Source organism: Rhinopithecus roxellana, chromosome 8 (genome assembly GCF_007565055.1).
Source record: "Rhinopithecus roxellana isolate Shanxi Qingling chromosome 8, ASM756505v1, whole genome shotgun sequence".
Taxonomy (NCBI): domain Eukaryota; kingdom Metazoa; phylum Chordata; class Mammalia; order Primates; family Cercopithecidae; genus Rhinopithecus; species Rhinopithecus roxellana.
Genome location: NC_044556.1, coordinates 77,344,957 through 77,367,215, shown reverse-complemented (window position 1 = coordinate 77,367,215; position 22,259 = coordinate 77,344,957). Strand labels below are relative to the sequence as shown.

Genomic DNA, 22,259 nt, shown 5'->3' with positions numbered 1-22,259 from the left:
GACTTGGAAAGAAATGGTCTAGTCTCCCAATTAAATATTTCAAAGTAAAGTTTTCAACCTCATAAAACTTCCTGATGTGGACTATACTCAAATGGTTAGCGCTCAAGAGATTAACTATGTTGACTGTATCCCTCATGAATATTCTTGTTAAAAGTTTCCTTTAAAATTATGTCAACAACAGCATGAATTTCCTGTTTTCTGTAGAAAGCTTGGGGCCAGTATTTCCCCTCTCACACAAACCACTCTGGATTTTCATATTTCACAATGAGTAAGTGTGGATGGCAGCACCTTAGAAACTGCTATTTTCTGGCAGGCTATCCATCTATCACAACTTTTTTCAGAGAAGTGACTTGAAGAAACTGACAGCTTCAAATGAAACAATAATACTACCATTAACGATTCACCTTTCAGATTTGCTCGGCTTACAGGTCAAAACATGACTCCTATAGTAACAGGTTCCACCAAGTACAAGAAATAAAATCAAACCAGCTTCTTTTCTTAACATACCACCAGCCACAAGAATTCTAGATTCTAAGATTAAAACTTCAACTTCAGTAAGCAGAGTTCTGATGACATAAGAGGAATAACAGGGCACTTTATTTCAGGCAATGCCAGCAAAATTAAAACAGTAACACAACATTTGTTGATCCCAAACCAAGAATATAATTCTGTTTTCCATAGAACCCGGTCTCTCGTCAAAGTATCTGCTGAAGAAAGACAATTATGCTGACCTCCACACTTCACTTACACTACAATGGACTGAACAATTAACTTCTCAATACTATTTTAGAAATAATATATTCTATCATAGCTTCAGATGACACACTACATCATGAGTAGTCTTTTTAACTTTCCTACTGGTTTGGTAATTCATTTAGAGCCCCAGGTTTCTGCACAGAGACCTGCATTGGTCTCCAAACTTGTTTTCACACCTAAGAATGGCACCTAAGCACGATTCTAGATTCCTGGCACGGGTAAATAAAACATATACAGTCAATGAGGTTAAAAACAGAACAGACCTATGAAGAAAAGTATTCCTTCAGTTGCTGAAATATCAGATTTTAAAAATAAAAAACGTATTAATGCAGCAAGAAAATGTAACTTGTTATATATTTTAACATAAAACAATTTGAAATAATTCTAAATTTGTTGGTAAAATACAACATAAGGCCCAAACAAGTTTGTGAGCAGACTAGTAAAATAAAAAGAGAGTCATATCTAACATGAAGATAAGAGACAACAGACTGACGAAAATAATTAGAATGAAGCTGTGGAAAACATATGGTAATGGATGATTATTTGGGAATTTATCAAAAAGAATTAATGTGAAATTTCAAAAGCGGACAATAAGCTCTCCTGAAAAACTCCAAATCTCTAGAATGTCTCCATATATCATAAGAGGAACATCATCTATGTTTGGAGATTGGACTGGGAATGTGCTGAGTCAGCAGTCTTCAGGTAAAGCGTATGCTTCTGGAGGGTGCACAAGACAACCAACTGGGGTGTGGGAAGAAAGTATTATAACTGTTCCTCAAGATTTACTCTTTATGCCATCCTTCATTTCAATTTTTGTGTATTTTTTATAACAGACATATTACTTTGGTATAGCAGTATATAGTTTAACATATACCCATATGAATTCTTAATAGGGAAAGTTTTTATGTTTGATAACTTTTACTGACCAATTTGTGTGTTCAAAAAGGCTGGACACTCCTTTTCTGAACCACTGCTTCAGAGGTATTGAGAAGTGGTACTGAGTGGCTCTAACTGTGCTCACATTCACCAAAAACATAAAGCGACACCTGTAAGAACTTGAGAATCATGGTAGAAAGTCTGAGATCAGGATGAAACAATGCTGTCAGACTGGACATCACACAATGCAGGGGTGAATGGAACTGAAGTGATACTATCAACAGCCTGGAGTTACAGCTCCAGAATTCCAAACCTCTGATTTACTTCAGTCAGTCTTGACTTTTAAAGTCTGTAATATAGTATGTAAATCTTCAAGGAATTTTCCAGTTAAAAAAAATCCAGTACCCTAATAGAAGCTCATAGGCTTACTGTCCCTATCAAAATTTCAACTGTCAAAATGTGGGAAAAAATTAAACTCATATTTTAACTCTAAAAAGCTTACGGTTGACCTTTTAAGGGCCTCTTAATTCTTTTTTTTTTCTTACCATAGTCCTCAAAATCTAGATTCTTTGTGCATAAATTAAAAAAAAAAAAAAAACAATGAAAATTTCCACCTTTGTTCAAACACATAAAGTATGCCATGAGCAATACAACATCACAAACATACTGTGACAAACCATTAATAAAGAAGGATTACTAAGCCAGGTGTGGCAGTGCCTGCCTGTAGCCCAGCTATGCAGGAGGCTGAGGCAGGAGGATCACTTGAGCCCGGGAGTTTGAGTCCACCCTGGGTAACACACCAAGACTCCATCTCTAAAAAATTAAAGGATTACTGAAATATCTCATTTCCAAAAAAAGAAAAAGATCACTGAAGTCAGACATGAGATTTTAATTTTGTATTTTTAAAAGTCAGTATATAAACAAGAAAAATTATTTTAGAAATTATGTGAAAATCCACTCTTGGGTGGAGTAAATGCAATGGTTTGCCAGCACTGGCTCTGAGCCAACTGTGTACATCCCTTCTCAACTCTAAGGTGGTAGGCTTGAAATCAGCCACAGGGGGAGTAATTAATTTATATCAAAGAAATCAGCAAATGCTACAAATTCAGAGCTTCCCCCACCACCACCCCAGAGATCCTGGTTGTTAAATATTTTCTAGCACACTACTGAGTGGATAGTGGCCGGAGCAGAAGGGAAGCTAAGATATCAGAGATGTCTCAAAACCCCATTCAATCTGTTCCCCTTCTGTAACTTAGGCTACTGCTGCCCAACAGCATTCATCCTGGCAAAGTGACTAGGGATGGATACGAGCTACAGCTACCAAATACAAGTCTCTCCAGTGAAAACTGATCTGAAGTGGTACATCACCTTTCACACTAAGAATTCTGCGGATATTCAACAGAATATGAAGCTGAGACTTTTCCAGGAAGGAGGTAGTCTATAAACTGAACTGTCTGCCTCATACACCTGCAGTAAGGTTGTAAACTTTGACTTAAAAAAGGATATGCACACATACACTTCTCCAAATTAGTTGATCTCAAAGAGATAGCAGATCACCAATCTGTGACAGCCTTACACCTCTCAGAGGCTATAGGTTTATGCAAAAAGGACTCACTAAAATGGTTTGCTAGGAAGTTGCTTCAACTGAGTTTCAATGGTGCCCTTGGTTCCAAGGTACCTCTGTGCTGAGACAGTTAATTATTAAAAATACCATCTGTGAAAACAAATCAATGGCTTTTCTCCTTTAATTCAAAAAGATGAAATACCTTTGTGCTTTCAAAATTTAACACATCTACTTAAATCAACCATCTATATCTACTTATTTAATGTACAAAATGTTAACCTAATAAAACTATTCCAAAGTGCTGCTGAGAGGTCCAATTTCAAACAGGCATGCAAACTAAATAATTCAATATGGAAAAAAAGTCAATATGTCTGTTCCCCATCACTATTAAACACTACCTTTCAACACTACTATTGCACATCTCAGGAACAGAACCTTCAGCTGATAACCACAAATGAACCAGTAACAAGTCTCCGACACTACAGATACAAAGGCAGCTCACTGAATATGTTCCCACTACTACTACTAAGTTAGCTAGCATAGATGTCTTCTTATACAAGAGCTTCTCTACACGTATATAAGCACATTTAAAGTAAATACCATGCATCTGAAGATGCTAGTTTGTAACAGTGTCAGTTTGAGCCTTCAAGTCCTTACTCCTTCATTCCATTTAGTTCATGTGATTCTACAGGGTTAGAAGACGAGTTTAACCAGTGGGAGAGGTTGGTGGGGGAGGGTAGTAGTGGTGGTAAATGGTGACAACATATAATTTAATCCTGGACTTTAATGCCAAATTTTTCAAAAGACTCCACTGTGATACTGGTATCAATTCAGTCTGGGGAACCAACAAATTTGTACCTGGCATTGATTAACATATGGTAATATTTTAAAAATTTGGTAACGTAGAGAAGAAGGACTACATTTTTTACTACTAATATGAACAATCCAATCCCTATGTATAAGCATTCCTAAATGAACTCTGCTCTTCCCCATTTAAAAAACAAAAAAGTTGAAAGAAATAAGCACATCTTTACTTCGCTACTGACTGGGGAGGCTTCGCTTTGAATTCTACCTTCCTAATTGCATCTTTAAAACTATCATAACCTCTGACAACCTTAAACATAAAAGAAAGGTGATAAATATTTAACAGAAAATGAGGTAAAATGAACAGGAAAAACACAGGGTCCTTCACTTGGTTATCTTCCAATTGAGAAAACCCCTACATGTTGTTTCAAGTTATTTGATCAAATCTTTTACTCAGAGATGTTTCAACTATTCAAAATCCAAGTTCATCCTCCTAAAAGTGATCCTTGCCCATGCTGTATTCCATGGGCATATAATCATACCACCCAGAAGGCAAACAGCATTTCTGTGCTAGATGTGAAGTCCCACATTCTCACTAGGTGTTCCAAAAACTGTCTTAAACCCCAGGTCTAAAAATCTTTCTACAGTGAAATAGACTAGCTCCATGCTCTGTTGACAGGTTCAGACAGGATCATACATATGGCTATGAGACCCACCCTGAATAAACGTAAACAAGATGCCTTTTCATGGAGTTGCTTACACATGTTATAGTTCACACAAAACAATCTCCCCAGTATGACTGCTCCAATCTTACTTTGTATGAATAGGAATGATCCTTCTTCTTCCCCTGCTTAGGAACAGCTCATTTTAAGCCATTCTACAGACCACACTTAGTCCTAAAGACACCAATTCATTTCACAAATATTTCTTTAAATAACAGATTCTAAGCATAATTTTTCCTGGCCAAAGGGTCCCAATACACAGAAGGAGTAACTTTGTTCTTCATTGCTCTTGCAAAGCACAACCACTGAACCCCACCAAAAATTTCTTCAGCACAAAGCTCAAAACATTTTGAAAGGAGAAAAGAAAAGAAAGGAAGGAAAAGAACGAAAGAAAAACAAAAGAAAAAGACAGAGGGAGGTGGAGTTTGGACTCCAATTAAGGCATTTTTATACATATAGTCCAACTTGAGTCCTATTCAAAGACAATCCTAAAAAGATGCTTTCAATGGGGAACGGCAAAAATCACAACAGTCTATTATTAACATTGTAGAACTATCAATTGCTCACTTCAAATGCCATCATGTTGAATGTCTCTCTGTTCTTTGTTCCTCAGTTCACTCATTCCACAAGTGCATAGGTTATGTCTTCTGCAGGTCTGGGGAAAATGGGCCAGGGGTGGAAGGTCCATCCAGCCCAGACAGAGTGAATGGCCCATGACTGTTCAGTACAGAAGGAAACTGAGAAATAAAACAAAACACATTATCATCCTATTACTCAACCCCAGCTTTTACTTTCTGTCCTACTCTATTACCCGAGGCAAAACACAACAGCCTTCTGCAATGGCTTACAGGACAAAGGCAGTGGCTGTTTATCATGAAAGAATATGATGTCATAACAAAAACTAAAACCAAAAATCGTTTGTCCTAACATATTAAATATTAACATTCTCCAACTTACCTCGATGGAGTAGAAACAAAGAACAACCTGTACCTTCCTTCATATCCTAAGGTACACAGGTTTACAATTAACCTCAAATGAAGGTTTTAGAAAGTTCGAGAAAATGACAATATGCACTATAGAGTGTAATTCAATTATGAAGCAAATCATAAACCCTCAAAAAGAGATTCAGAAAGGTACAGCTAGTTAGAGGGTGCTCATAATAGAAAAGGGTTCCCCATCAAGTATTCTGAGGCCAGCTCTATAGGGAGATTCCAGGCTGAAGCTATAGGAGCACTATGACTTTGCTTAAGGTCTCACCTGACTCTATAACTCAATCTGCTCATGAGTGGCAATGAAAAAACATATGAAAAATTCTCAACTTTTTTTCCTATTCAATAATTTTAAATGTTTGCCAAAAAAAAAAAAAAAGCAGAAGTAGATTCTTAATTTTCTTCTTTTTCCCTACCATTCCATTTCTAAAAGAATGAGAAGTTAAATTACAAAATATAAGAAAATCAGAGAGAGTCAACCCTGAATAAGTAAATGAATTGACTCCAAGAAAGTCTTTAAGTTATAATGTCTAGGTGTTTTGGGCAAAATAATGGCTAAACCCATTAGGAATGGCAAGAACTTTCCTAACACCTTGGTGAAGAGATAATATTCACTTTTTAAAAAATGTATATATAAAATGTTGATTATCAATTCTGAGTGAGAGAGAAACGGGAGTGTTTGATGTACCATTTTCAAGACCTTTCTCTATTTAAAAAAAAAAAAAAATTATTGGGCTGGGTACAATGGCTCATGCCTGTAACCCCAGCACTTTGGGAGGCAGGCCGAGGCGGGCGGATCACCTGAGGTCAGGAGTGATCAACATGGAGAAACCTCGTCTCTACTAAAAATACAAAATTAGCCTAGTGTGGTGGGCATGCCTATAATCCCGGCTACTCAGGAGGCTGAGGCAGGAGAATCGCTTGAACCCGCGAGGCAGAGGTTGCGGTGAGCTGAGATAGCGCCATTGCATCGCAGCCTGGGCAACAAGAGCGAAACTCCATCTCAAAAAAAATAAAAAAAAAATCCTTAATTAAAAGAAGGAACCTATGTGCAGAGATTCCCCGTATGTGTATGTGTGAATGTGTGTGTGTGTGTGAGACAGAGGGAGAGACAGTGAGTGAGGAGAGAGAGAGAGAGAGAGAGAGAGAGAGAGAGAGAGAGAGAGAGAGAGAGAGAGAGAGGATTTTGTTTTTTTTTGAGACAAGGTCTCATTGTGTCACCCAGGCTGGAGTGCAGTGGTGCCATTATAGCTCATTGCAGCCTTGATCTATTGGGCTTAAGCGGTCCTCCCACCTTAGCCTCCCAAGTAGCTGGGACCACAGGCACGTGCTACCATGCCTAATTTAATTTTTTTTTTTATTTTTAGTACAGACAAGGTCTCCTTAGGTTGTCTAGGCTGGTCTCAAACTCCTGAGGTCAAACGATCTTCCTGCCTCGGCCTCCCAAAATGCTGGGATTACAGGCATAAGCCACACAGTCCCTGGCCCTTTTTTTTTTTTTTTTTAAATAGAGAATTTCTAGTGACAAAAAGTGGGGGTGGGCTCTAAATCTCCTACAATATTGAACAATTCTTGGTCTAACTCAAATGTAATAGTAAATAATGAAAATGAAACTTTGCTGTATTTATCCAAGCTGTTTGCCAGCTAGAAAAGTAACATTTGGAAATTCAAAAATAAATCTAAAGAATATTTATTGGGCAGGGCACAATGGCTCACGCCTGTAATCCCAACACTTTGGGAGGCCAAGGTGGGCGGATCACCTGAGGTCAGGAGTTGGAGACCAGTTTGGCCAACATGGTGAAACTCGGTCTCTACTAAAAACACAAAAATTAGCCAGGTGTGGTGGTGCATACCTGTAATCTTAGATACTCCGGAGGCTGAGGCAGGAGAATCGCTTAAACCTGGGAAGTGCAGGTTGCAGTGAGCTGAGATATGCCACTGCACTCCAGCCTGGGCAACATGGTAAGGACTCCATCACAAAAAAATAAAAAAGGAATATTTATTAAATAGAAGTTTTATAATGATTAAACTGAATAGTGGGACCCTGCCTTTTTGCCTCTTTCTTCATTTAACATGCTCCAACTACAGAAGACAGACTTTTATAAAATTACCTGGAAAAGTGTGTTAGCACCTTGCAGTCTGGCTGGACTTAGGGGAGCAACGGGACTGAGAGTACTCCAAAAGTGGATACTGGAGAGCAAGGGGCTTGGAGTCAGTATGATAGGTGTCTGCAATACACAAAGCAAAAATATTCACTGAATGACTTACCAGGATGTTTTATCCTTGAAAAAGGCATAGGCAGTGGCTGTTTATCATGAAAGAATATGATGTCATAACAAAACTAATGTTTTTTCAAGGATGTTTTATCCTTGAAAAAACAAATAACCAAACCTAAATATTGCCCTATCCTCCACTCCAATTATCTCCAAGTCTGAAATTTTATCATAACTCATAAATGATTTTTACAAGCTAAGAAAGATAAAGGTGATAATAACTACTTAAAAATTTTAAATTTTTATTTCAATAGTTTTTGGGGGTACAAGTGGTTTTTGGTTACATGGATGAGTTATTTGGTGGTAAATTCTGAGATTCTGGTACTTAACCTCTTTTTAAGTCAACATTTATAAAGTCTTTTCCAAATAGAAAAACCAACCTGAATTCAGGTACAGAGGAATAATGGGTAACCAAGACACCAACATGTTTGTTTTTTTTTAATAATGAGGCCTGGGAAAAATCTATTAAAATGTTCTATGAGATGAGCAGGTTAATAAATAGCTAAAGTAACTGTACCAACTTGTTACTCAACATCACACTGGTCATTTTTCTTACGGTTCTCAGGACCTACTGTTTTCTAACTTGAGATTATCACTGTTTTATAAGATACCAATGAGTTTTATAAGACCGAGAGAGAGCGAGAGAGCGTGTGTACTTTCTTTAGGAGGAAATAGAAAAATCAAAATATTTATTTAATTGTAGAACAATGAATTTTTTAAGAAAATACTCCAAACTTTCTATTTTAGCAATCCTAATTAAGATGAGAAATGGGGTAACTTTCACATGATAGTCACACACAACCTTTCTAAGACAAACCTAAGTAAAAGAAAGCAAACTTAATTCTGGATTTGCTTAAAAGGGCAAATAAATGAAAGCAATGGTGATACCATAAAGAGCAAGTTACCTGTGAAAAAAATGCTGGTGTAAGAGAAGCTGTAGGGAGAGATGGGCTCAGTATTCCCAGTGGGCTTGGATCACTGCTTGTGATCACAAGGGTGGGTGCCAGTTCTAACCCTTTGGGTTTCTTGGATCTTGATGAATTATTTGCTTTGTCCTTTTCTGGCAAGACTGAATCCTGGTCTTTAGGCTCCAGTGACAAGTTCTCTGCAAGTTCCATTGGCTGAGAAGCCACTGAATCAATGTCTGTGTCGATGTCTGGGTGAGAACTCAGTGGTGGTGAAGGTGTTCTGGGAGGTTCCTGCAAAGGGGGTATAGATGAAACGGGTGGTGTGGTGGCAAAAACAGTCATTACGTTAGATGCAGAAGTTGGGGCTTCCAGGGAAGGAAGTTTTGGGGAAACCAATGTCTCCAATGCTTGGATAGTTTCTTCTGAAGAGGGAGAAATACTTGGGCTGGTTGAAATAGTAGCAACAACAGGTTCAACTGGTGGCTTTTTGGAAGGTGTCGTGACAAATTTGATGACAGATGGTGTGGGCTCCTGAGGAGATTTTTTCTCTGCCAGTTTCTCGGCTGGATTCTCAGTCTTTATCAATTTGAAAAGCTTTACATTGGAGGAGTTCAAAGAGTTGAGAGTAAATGAAGAATATAAGCCAGAGTGTATGTAGTCATTGCGGCTAGAGGTCTTGGCACCAGGCTGAGGTGGTTTCTCTTTCCCTCCATTCTCCACATCTTTGGAACTACTGCTGACTTCACTGAAGTTTAAACTTTCACAGTCACCTTCAATCCTGCCCACTGTCATAGGATCCATGTTCAAAATCTCTGGATAAGAGACAAACTTGTACACAAACTTCTGACCATTCACTTTTTTGATGATATTCTGTAGGTTTAAAAAAAAAAAAACCCAGCATTCTTATCCTTTCTTATAAACTTATATCCCATAGTTCATGAAAAAGCTGGCGTCGGCCAGGTGCAGTGGCTCACGCCTGTAATCCCAGCACTTTGGAAGGCCAAGGCAGGCGGATCACGAGGTCAGGAGATCGAGACCAGCCTGGCCGACATAGTGAAACCCCGTCTCTACTAAAACAGAAAAAATTTGCAGGGTGTGGTGGCGTGCGAGTGTAGTCCCAGCTACTCAAGAGGCTGAGGCAGGGGAATCATTTGAACCCAGGAGGCAGAGGCTGCAGTGAGCCAAGATCACGCCACTGCACTCCAGCCTGGGGACAGAGCAAGACTTGGTCTAAAAAAAAGAAAAAAAAGAAAAAGCTGGTGTAATAAGGTTCTCCATTTTAGAAGTAGACATCACTTACTTAAAACTTTCAAAATCACCTAAATTCATCTAGCCATACCAAACACAGTCCCTACTATTATGGAGAAGTTAAGGCAAGAACACTTAAATGTCTTATTAACAAAACCGAATATGTTACATAAAAGCTGAAGGATTTTAATTGCTTACCACTCTCAACCAAGTATGTGTACAGGTTAGAAGTCCCTGAACTGCAATCTCAAACAATTCCAAAGGTATAACCCATACACATCCTGAGTAAGCAAAAAGGAATTTATTTACTTATTTATTTTTTTGAGATGAAGTCTCGCTCTGTCACCCACGCTGGAGTGTAGTGGTGCGATCTCAGCTCACTGCAACCTCTGGTTCCCCGGTTCAAGCAATTCTCCTGCCTCAGCCTCTCAAGTAGGTGGGATTATAGGCACATATCACCACGCCCGGCTAATTTTGTATTTTTAGTAGAGATGGAGTTTTGCATTGTTGGCCAGGCTGGTCTTGAACTCCTGACCTCAACTGATCCACCCACCTCGGCCTTCCAAAGTGTTGGGATTACAGGCGTGAGCCACTGCGCCCAGCTGCAAAAAAGGAATTTAGAACACAGTATCTGTTAAGGTTCTTACTTCCTTCAGAAATTCCAGTTTATCTCCAGACAGGAAAGCTGGTAAGATCAACCACTTAACTGTGAAAGAGCCCGGCATGGTGGCTCACGCCTATAATTCCAGCACTCTGAGAGACCAAGGCAAGTGGACTGCCTGAGATCAGGAGTTCAAGACCAGCCTCCTGTAAAGATTGTGAAACCCCATCTCTACTAAAAATACAAAAAGTAGCCAGCCGTGGTGGTGCATGCCTGTAATCCCAGCTACTTGAGAGGCTGAGGCAGGAGAATCACTTGAACCTGGGAGGCAGAAGTTGAAGTGAGCTGAGATCACGCCACTGCGCTCCAGCCCAGGTGACAGAGAGAGACTCTGTCTCAAAAAAAGAAAAAAAAAAGTGAAAGAAACTAAGATCTCAGATATTTTAACTAAAAAACCAACTCTGTGTATAAACAACTACTACTTAAGGTATAAGGTGTTAATTTGTATTCCCTGGGTTAAACTAAAACTAAAAATTAAGATATAAAACAAGTATATATATGTAGATATATATGTGTGTGTATATACACATATATGACGCGGCCCCTCCCCTAAGACAGGGTTACTTGTCACTCAGGCTGGAGTGCAGTGGTGTGTGATCATGGCTCACTGCAGCCTCGACCACTTGAGCTTAAGCGATCCTCCTGCCTCAGCCTCCTGAGCACCGGGACTACAGGTGTACACCACCACCACGCCAGGCTGTTTTATTTTTTGTAGAGACGGGGTCTCTCTGTGTTGCCCAGGCTGGTCTCGAATTCCTGTGCTCCAGTGATCCTCCTACTGCAGCCTCCCAAAGTGCTGGCATTACAGGCATGAGCTACTACTCCAGGCTTCACAATTTTTAAAGTAAATTATGACACACACGAGAATATTTATTTATCCTCAAGAATCTCAAATTGCCTTTGTCATATTCCAATTCTGTACATACTTTTCCTTTCAAAGATAACTGTAATTAGGAATAAAATATGTGTAATGGGAGTAAGTTAATAAATAAGATCTGGGGTGGCTGGGTGTGGTGGCTCACACGTGCAATACCAGCACTTTGGGAGGCCAAGGCAGGTGGATCACCTGAAGTCAGGAGTTCGAGACGAGCTTGGCCAACATGGTGAAACCCCACCTCTACCAAGGAAATAAATAAATAAATAAACAAATAATAAAAAAGTAGCCGGGCATGGTGGTGGCCACCTGTTATCCCAGCTACTTGGGAGGCTGAGACAGGAGAATAGCTTGCACCCTGGAGGCAGAGGTTGCAGTGAGCCAAGATCGCACCACTGCACTCCAGCCTGGGCGATTCTGTCTCAAAAAAAGAAAAAAAAAAAGAAAAGAAAAAAAGATTTGGTAGAAATACAGCCAGAACATTTATACCTTGTATCCTAATTCCAAACTGCTGAAGCTGTAAAATACACTGGATTAAAATAAACTAGGACATTGGTATCTATAACCTCAACAGAAAAGAAAGAATCATTCTTTTTTTTTTTTTTTTTTTGAGATGGAGTCTCACTCTGTTGCCCAGGTTGGAGTGCAATGGCGCGATCTCGGCTCACTGCAACCTCCGCCTCCAGGGTTCAAATGATTCTCCTGCCTCAGCCTCCTGAGTAGCTGGGATTATAGGCGCCCCCCACCACGGCCAGATAACTTATTTTGGTATTTTTAGTAGAGACGGGGTTTCACCATGTTGGTCAGGCTGGTCTTGAACTCCTGACCTCAGGTGATCCACCCTCCTTGGCCTCGCAAAGTGCTGGGATTACAGGCCTGAGCCACCGCGCCCAACCAAGAAGGAATCATTTTTGTCCTGAGGTTCTCTGTATAGTGTAAGACCAGGATGTGTACTACCTTTACATAATAGTATCTGAGGGCTCGGCTGAGTTTGTCATAATTCATGTTAGGTTTGTTCTTGCGAATCCCCCAGAGACGAGCCACTTCTTCTGCCTGCAAAAGCTTAAACTGCCCATCATTAGAGGTCCAACAGATCATGTGCTTGTTCTGAGGCTTCTGCAGGAGCTGAAGAAGGAACTGCCACAGGGTGATAGCACTGTCCATAGCAATGAGCTGAAACAATATAGATAAGATATGTGATAATATTAACAGCCTATTTAACACTGTATGTCACGCACTGTTTTAAGTGCTCTAAATGTATGAATTCATCCCCACATTTCTATAAGGTAGATACTACTGCATCCTCATTTTACGTAAGAAAAAACTGACTCATAAGCGGGTTAAGTAACTTGTCCAACATCACACAAGGAAATGGTGAAGCTAAGATATAAGCCCAGGCAATCTGGACCCAGAATCCAAACTCTTAAGGATGCCACGCTGCTTAAGAAATGCCTTAAGCAACAAGCAACTTGCAAGGAGGAGAAGCTAGTTCCCTAAATTATAGCAAAAGACAATGATTGTCAATCACTAGTGACTGTCAATCACTGTTGTTAAATTTGAATCCTAAAATCTCATTGCTGTATTCTCTCAGGAGACCACCATTCCAGCATCTGTCTAAATCAACCCAATTTGGTTATTTGCCTGCGAGTGTGTTTGTGTCTATCTCAGGATGGCGCAGGGGCTGAGGTGTAGGGAATAACCTACTTTGGCTCCAACTGGTTTCCATCACCATAAATGTCATTTACATACAAATTGACAGCATTTTGAATTCAACAAAGTGTTCTCTTAATTTTTCTGTCACTGTTCTGTCCACAGGGATTCCATCTGCAAAGATTCTCCTTTGATTAGCAACCTTTATGTGATTATCAAGACATGGATTGAAGAAAAATCTTTTAGTATCTTAAGTTTCAGGATCTCCCTGTGTAGGCCACAGTTTCTCGATTTTGGCATTATTGGTTTTGGGGGCCAGATAATTCTTTGTTGCGGGAAGTTGTCCTGTACACTGCAGTTTGTCTAACAGCATACCTGGCCTCTACCCACTAGATGCCAGTAGCACCCCCTGCCCCACTGAGACCATCAAAAATATCTCCAGACATTGCCAAATATTCCCCCACCGGTCAAAATCATCCTGGTAGATAACCATTGGTTTAGGCAAAGGAGCAGCAAGGAATGCTCTCTCATAAAGGTATTTTCCTCATAGAATTTCAAAACACCTTTTTATTAGGAAGAATTATTTAGGGCAGAAATTCTGGCCAAATCCGTATAAGTGTGTCCTAAGAATCCTAGGATTGAATACTTCACAACACAACAAAAACAAAAACAAAAACAAAAAAACCTTCCTTTCTCTAGCAATGAGATCTCAATGGGTTAGAATAGAGTTTGAAAACAAATTAAATCAATACCATTAAAACACTACAAGAACAGATCAAAACTGGACTACATCAAAATTTAAAACCATTGTGCTACAAATAATGCCATCAAGTGAGAAGACAATCCCCCAAATGGGAGAATATTTTCAAACCATGTATCACAAAAGGAGCCTGTATCCAAAATATATAAAAAAACAAAGCAAAGAATTTGAAAAGACATCATAGCAAAGAAGATACACAAATAGCCAATAAACACACAAAAAAATGCTCTACATTGGCTGAATCTGCCCACATGTCACCACTATCACCACCACCCCCATCCTGGCTCCCCCAGGTTCCCTCAGCTCAGGCTAGTTCAGCCTGGTTCCCGGGAGGATGAAGTGCGTGTACAAAGAAGAGCATCCGTTCAAGAAACGCGCTGCTCCCAGAGCGAGAAGATTGGAATGAAATACCCAGACCGGGTGCCGGTGATAGTAGAAAAAGCTCCCAAGGCTTGGATAGGAGACCTGGACAAAAAGAAATACCTGGTGCCTTCTGATCTCACAGTCGGTCAGTTCTACTTCTTTTTTTCTGAGATGGAGCCCCATTCTGTCACCCAGGCTGGAGTGCAGTGGCGCAATCTTGACTCACTGCAACCTCCGCCTCCTGGGTTCAAGCGATTCTCCTGTCTCAGCCTCCTGAGTAGCTGGATTACAGGCACCCACCACCACGCCCAGTTAATTTTTGTATTTTTAGTAGAGGTGGGGTTTCACCATGTTGGTCAGGCTGGTCTCAAACTACTGCCCTCATGATCTGCCTGCTTCAGCCTCCGGAAGTGCTGGGATTACAGGCGTGAGCCACCGCACCTGGCCCAGTTCTACTTTTTGATCCGGAAGCGAATTCATCTCCGAGCTGAGGATGCCTTGTTTTTCTTTGTCAACAATGTCATTCCGCCCACCAGTGCCACAATGGGTCAGCTCTACCAGGAACACCATGAAGACTTCTTTCTCTACATTGCCTACAGTGATGAAAGTGTCTATGGTCTGTGATGCGGCTGCCCTTGAGCTGAAGAGGGAGGGGGCATCTCATTCTTCAAAGAGAGGTGGCCTCCCTTTCTTGACCTCCTCCTCCAAGCTCAAACACCACCTCCCTCATTCAGGACCAGCACTTCTTAATGTTTGAGGCCTTCTCTCCAGCCTCTCTTAGCATGGGTAATGGTGGAGTTGGCATCTCGTACCTCTCCATTCTCCTTTCTTTCCCTTTCTCTGCCTACCTTTCCCACTCTGCTTTAGACTTCTTGATTGTCAGTCTCTGTAACATCCAGTGGTTGTTTTGGTTTCTGTTCCTTTTCTGACTGCCCAAGGGGCTCAGAACCCCAGCAATCCCTTCCTTTTACTACCTTCTTTTTGGGGGATAGTTGGAAGGGACTGAAATTGTGAGGGGAAGGTAGGAGGCACATCAATAAAGAGGAAACCACCAAAAAAAAAAATGCTCCACACAATTAGTTATTAGGGAACTAAAAATCAAAACCACCTAAGAAACCACTTCATCCCTACTTGGAAGGCTATATAATCAAGAAGATAGACAATAACAAATATTGGCAACAATGCAGAGAGATCGAAGCCCTTGTACATTGCTGGTGGGAATGTAAAATGGTGTAGCCACTTTGGACACATTTACCACATGACCCAACAATTCTACTCCTAGGTATATACCCAAAAGAAATGAAAAATACGTCCATACAAAAACTTACACAGTTTAATGTTCATAGCAGAATTATTCATAACATCTAAAAAGTAGAAACAAACTAAAAGTCCGTCAACTGATGAATGGATAAATAAAATGTGGCACATTCATAATGGGGTATCATCCAGCCACAGAAAGGAATGAGGTACAGACACACACACACACACACACACACACACACACACACAAGGACGAACCTTGAAAACATTATGCAAGTGACTAATAGAAGCCAGTCCACAGAAGACCACATATTGTATGGTTCCACTTATATGAAATGTCCAGAATAGGGAAATCCATAGACACAGAAAATAGATTAGTGATTCTTTAGGACTGGGGGCCAAAAAGGGGGGGAAGAGAAGTGGGGAATGACATATAATGGGTACAGGGTTTCTTTTGGGGGTGATGAAAATATTATAAACTTAGATTGTGTTGATGCTTGCACAAAACCCACAGCATATTACACCTAAGGAGATGAATTTTATGGTATGTGAATTATATTTCAATAAAGATGTTTAAAACAACACAACAAACATTACAAAAGTTAGGTCTGGGAAGACTAATTCTAACAACAACTCACAGAAGATGGGATCCTTAAGGGTCAACTATGCCTACTTCCAAAAAGAGCAGAGATAAGAAACTGTAGTGGAAAATAGTTGGGTTTCCATAACTTTTCTGAAACACTGAGAATGTTCTCCAATAATCCTCATGATTATCACTTTGATGCTGGTTGTACAGAGACAGTCATCTAAAAGCAACGATGCAAAAATAATAAAGGATAGAAAGGGAGAGATGCTGCCCACAGTCAGAATTCACGGAAAAGCTGAGGCCATGAGTCCCAAGTCTCTTTCATCACAGTCACATACTCTATCCATTAGGGAAACCACTTTCCCAATGGATAAAAGCACTCACATCATTGATTGATTGTAAAAAAAAAAAAGCATTACATATTAGATAACGATAACAATCCACAAATATGAAGTGCTACCTTAATGCCAAATAACCGTGCCCGTTGTAAATCATAGTTTCCCATAGCCTCACTTAAGCGGGGCTAAAATAGTGGTTTTACACTATATCCGTTAAGCATGGTGGAGGCAGGTAGGGGTTCCCTGTTATGTCTCTGAGTTTACCTGATAGGCCTTTCTTCTGATGATGCCTAATGATGGCAAGTTACTGTTCTACAACACAGTTTTCCCACTTACACAATTATTTCTAATCTAATCCTGTTAAAACTACTTTCTAGTAAATGTTATCTTAAGCCAAGAACTCAATTTCCACATTTCCAGACATCACTTTCATATAAGACTGCTTTTAGGGGTGGAGTATGAATCCATTTGTGAGATGATGAAGGAAAGACAGAGAATGGGAGTCTCTAGCCTATACAAATGGGGTGCCTATTACTCCATTTGTTTTTGAAAAAATTCCAACACCCGAATCCTAGAGTCTTAATACCTATTAGGTAGATAACATTTGAGCCCTGTAAGTTTAAAGCCTCGGCTATACATCTAAAAAGACAAAAACAACAAATTAATGTGTCCATAATGAGCACTCAAGGAGATTCCCCAAAATACAGGTGTTCTCCAAATGGTACAGTTAACTTGCACCTTCCCTGTTGGTTATCAGTGGAGCAGCATGTATTTAGTCAAACGCTGGTGAGCTGTTGGCTGCTTTAGGGTAGAACCCAGCTGTTGTCGAAAATGCTGATGCTTCTTTAGCATCTAGTGTGTCTACGATAGAAGACTGTGGACAGCAAAAGAAAAATGGCTTTGGCCAGGTATAGTAGCTCACGCCTGTAATCTCAGCACTCTGGGAGGCCGAGGCGGCTAGATCACGAGGCCAGGAGATGGAGACCATCCTGGCTAACAAGGTGAAACCCGTGTCTATTAAAAATACAAAAAATTAGCCGGGTGTGGTGGTGTGTGCCTGTAGTCCCAGCTACTCGGGAGGCTGAGGCAGGAGAATCCCTTGAACCTGGGAGGCGGAGCTTGCAGTGAGCTGAGATCGCGCCACTGCACTCAAGCCTGGGCAACAGAGTGAGACTCCCTCTCAAAAAAAAAAAAAAGAAAAAGAAAAAATGGCTTTGCGGTTTTAGACTGAAGTATTAGAAATGATTTTGAGAAAAACAAAGATATAAAATGGACATTTTCAGTGGGTACTTTAAAGGAATATTTTATTAATTCAATTATGATATCGTTATTCTTTTGATTGAAAAGCACCTAACGTCTTCGTATACAGTTAAGTCAAAACTCTTCATTTTAGTTTCAAAAAGTGTGGTATTAACTATGATCTTCAATGAATAAAAGAGAGCTGGCCGGCCATACGTCTATCATCCCAGCACTTTGGGAGGCCAAGGAGGGCAGATCACGTGAGGTGATCTCTAGACCAGCCTTGGCCAACATGGTGAAACCCTGTCTCCATTAAAAATACAAAAATTATCTGGGCATGGTGGTGGGCACCTGTAATCCCAGCTACTCGGGAGGCTGAGGCAGGAGAAACATTTGAACCCGGGAGGCGGACGCCACAGTGAGCTGAAATCACGCCACTGCACTCCAGCCTGGGAGACAGAGCAAGACCCTGTCTCAAAAAAAAAAAAAGGGCTGGAGAAAAAAAAATCCCCTGACAGTTATTAAAAACTACGTGGTGGCCGGGCGCGGTGGCTCACGCCTGTAATCCCAGCTCTCAGGCAGGCAGAGGCGGGAGGATAGCTTGAGCCCAGGAGTTCGAGACCTGCCTGGGTAACACAGCGAGACCCCGTTCTCCACAAAAAGGAAAACAAACAAACAAACAAACTACGTGGTGGCTTCATGCCTGTAATCCCAGCACTATGGGAGGCCAAGGAGGGAGCCTGAGCTCAGGAGTTCACCACCGGCCTGGACATGTTGAAACCCTGTTTCTACCTAAAATACAAAAAATTAGCCGGGCATGGTGGTGCGTGACTACTCGGGAGGCTGAGGTGGGAGAATGGCTTCAGCCTGGGAGATGGAGGTTGCAGTGAGCAGAGATCACATCACTGTACTCCAGCCTGAGCAACAGAGTGAGACCTTGTCTCAAACAAAAACAAAAACAAAAACACAACACAACAAAACCTTTTATTCTTATCAAAAAAAAAAAAGGAGGAAAATTACTTGATTTTCCTTCTCACAAGAATCTCGAGTTTTCTACAATTGCAATTTTTAAAGTTTAAAATTATAACAAAGGAAGAAAACACTTAACTGGTCCAAATGAAGGAGTTTGATTTTTGAGGTGGTAAAGGCTGAAAACATAATTGATTCTATTTTAACACTTCAAAGATAGACCAATCCCTGTGTTAAATTGAAAGAAGTGAGCATGTTGAAGTAATGTATCAAGGAAAGGAAGTATCTATTAAATAAAACCTTTTCCACCCTAAACATGTTTATAATACACACAGTCCAGTTGCTGTGGTGACCCATAGCCCAACTATTTTTCAGAGACAGTAGCTAAGACCCAAAAAAACACAAAAGTCTCCAAATTTTCTTCAGCCTGCAACTTAAAACCAAGTATCAAGCCTAGTTTCGAATCAAAATACTCACCGTTGTCAAAAAGTAACCAAAAGTAACCAGACGTTTTTAACTACACAGGCTCCTAAAAAATATTCTCTTTGTATAAGATCCTGCAGTTCTTAAAGTATTCTTACAATAAAACTTGAAGACACTGCTTCACTAGGAATGAACAGATTCCACTTATGCAGTTTTAATGTTTAAGTAAAATCAAAAAGAAGAGTGTTCCTGAAGGGAAAATCTTGAATCATACTACATTTTAATGAAAACATCGCTGCCAAGCCTAAATATTGAAGCACCAAGTTTTCCAAGCCAGGGGGTGGGAAAAGAGGACACAGGATCTGATCTATCAACCAAAGAGATGGACAGACCATTCTGATGACGCATAAAACTCCAGAATCTTTATTTAAATCCCCCAAATTTCAAAGAGCAATAGCTGGAGAAAAAGTCAGGTGTGTACTTTTGACTACTTCAGTCAACAACATCCCTATTTCCTTCCAAAGCCAGTTACTATCCCGCCCCGAAAGATGTTTCCAATTGATCTTCCCAGGAACGAAGCTACCAGCTTTGATGCAGCTGTGCACAAGGCGGAAAGTAAAGAGGGGCGGGGGGCCGCTGGAGCGAAATAGCAAAAGAAACGAAACTCGACACCGGATGACTAGCGAGCTTGGGGAGAGGAAGAAACACGGACGGCCGCGCGTGCCCCACAGGAGATCAAAGTCCGGGGGAAGAGGTGCAACCTCACCGGGCCTCGGTAAGCACTGAGTTACTGTACTTTCATTTTCCAACTTCCTGTCACTACAGAAAGTCAGAATTGCTCCCCTCCTCCCCACCCACGCCGAAAAAATCGCCGCCACCTTTCGCCCACGGGACCTCGGGGGACCAAATAAGAGGCGACGAGAGCTGAGCGGTGCGCTCCGACAACCACCTGCGCGCCGCGGTGCCCGGCGGGCCGGGGGCGGACCCAAGAGGAACGCGCGCCCGGCCCCCGCCCCCACTTCCTGTTGTGCCTCGCACCCCTCGGCCGCCGTTCCCGCTCCCGACCGGTGAGGCTGCGGCCGCGAGATTCCGAGGGGGTGCGCGGGGCTGGCCGCTCACCGACGCCACGCGCGGGGCTCCCCCTGGGTCTCCGCCTCGAACACGATGCGCCTCTCCGCCCTCAGCCTCTTCGTCACGCTGGAAACTCGAGGACGGCGCAGCAGCCGCTGCGACCCCCGCGGCGGAGCCGGAGAAGGCGGCGGCGGCCCACCCGAGCCCGCCGGGTGCTCGCAGCCGTCCGCATCTCCCGCCGCCGCGACTCCTCGCGCCCCGCCCTCCCCGCCTCCGCACGCGGCAGCGGCGGCGCGGGTCTTGGGGCCGCTACACGCCGGGCGCGCGCGCTCGGGGCGTTCCTCGCAGCGGCGGGGCCTGCCAGGCGCTCCGCGGCCGCCGCCACTCTCAAACCCCCCGGCTGCGCCTGGGTCCCTCCCAGACGCCGTAGTCGCCAACGTCACTTCCGGGGGGAGGGGCCGCGATTCCGAGGGGGTGTTGTGAGCCGCGGCTGCCCGCAAACCCGGGTTTGGTGTGACTAGGGGATGCAGCTAGGGCGCCTCCTGGAGTCATCTCGCTGCTCTCCGCCGCGTTCGGTGCAGTTGCTTCCAGTTCCCTTAGGCGCCCGTCCGGGACGCGCCAGGACCCAGGCTGCCGTCTGGGCCGGGACCTTGGACGACTCAGGGGCGCGCCACGTTCTCCTCGGTTGGAGGGAAGAGGTGGCGCTCGCGGAGCAACCTGCTGGGGACCACTTCTGTTGGTGTTAAGCTCTGGCAAGAGGCTCCTCCCTCCTGTGTCGCTTGTCCGCCTTACCACTCGCTCTTAGAAGTTGGAGTCGCTACAGCTTTCTCACCGAAGTGCCAGATACCAGGACATTACAAACGCTTGATAAATACTAAATTAGCACTGTGGCTTTCTAGCCTGGGGACTAACAAATGGGAGCGCTGGAGTCGTCGGAAAAGTTTGCCATGGCGATGGAGGCAGCGACCAGAAATCCATTCGTGGCTCTACCCTCACTAACTCACCAATTTTAAGCAACCTTAACCTCTCCAAAACAAAGATGGAGAGAACACAGTTTCTCAGAGTAGTTGTAATGATTAAAGAAGCTAAGGTGCATGAAACACCTAGCAAAAGTTTCTAGCTTAAAGGTTCTCATTAAGTAAAATTCTTAAGGAACCAGGTCACACTTGGTACAAGAAGCTACTTGAGCAGTTTAGCACCAGAAGGAATGTAAAGTCATAAATTAGGACAGCTGAACAAAACCTCCAAGAAATAGATTACATGTTTGTTTAACAAGAAACCAAAGACAGGTCAGTGTCTGAGTTACTGGTTATTCGTGACCATTTACTAGCTGTGTGACCTGTAGTGAGTTGCTTAACCTCTCTGAACCTCAGTTTCTTCATGTAAAATGACGATAATAAGCAGCATTGCTGAGAGGATTAAATGAAATATAGGGCATAATGTACTTAGTGCATTACCTAGCACATAGTGGATACCCAGTAAATAGTGATGTCATTTATTTTTGCCCCCACAATTGAATTTATAGTTAATTGAACTCACTGAAATGTGATTCTGTCATCCTTTTTTAGGCTTTTGGAAGAGAATCATCACTTCCTTGATTTCCAGCTTCCTCCTCCATAATGCAGAGTAATTATAATCCACAAAGGTAGCTTATTCCTGTAAAAAGCAACTCTACCAAAAGATGTTAGCTTTCCAAAATAAATTTTCCCAAAGCATGCAAACGTATTAAGACATGTATTATAAGGAACGTACGGTATCTGAAAAGCCCTAGCAGTCTTGGCCCCTAACATAGAATTTTCCTTGCAACAACTTCCATCTTGAAAACCAAGAAAAAAAAAAATTAAGGTAGGCTGTTTAAGATACACCTATTGGAAACATTTGTTTATAGAAAGATTTCATTTTAAAGCCCCCTACGAAGAACAGTT

General features: G+C 41.9%; 1 protein-coding gene and 1 pseudogene across 1 annotated transcript; one reads left to right on the top strand and one right to left on the bottom strand.

Moving 5' to 3' along the window:
* Window positions 1–4,909: 4,909 nt before the first annotated feature.
* On the bottom strand, window positions 4,910–20,637 carry ELK4 (ETS transcription factor ELK4). The gene is made up of 5 exons (XM_010362472.2): window positions 20,383–20,637; window positions 12,633–12,848; window positions 8,890–9,762; window positions 7,823–7,939; window positions 4,910–5,459 (listed from the first exon to the last, which is right to left on the bottom strand). Exons 2-5 carry the CDS (start codon window positions 12,837–12,839, stop codon window positions 5,361–5,363), a joined length of 1,296 nt encoding a protein of 431 aa, XP_010360774.1. The 5' UTR covers window positions 12,840–12,848; window positions 20,383–20,637; the 3' UTR covers window positions 4,910–5,360.
* LOC104661716 lies at window positions 14,420–15,072 on the top strand (annotated as a pseudogene).
* Window positions 20,638–22,259: the final 1,622 nt, after the last annotated feature.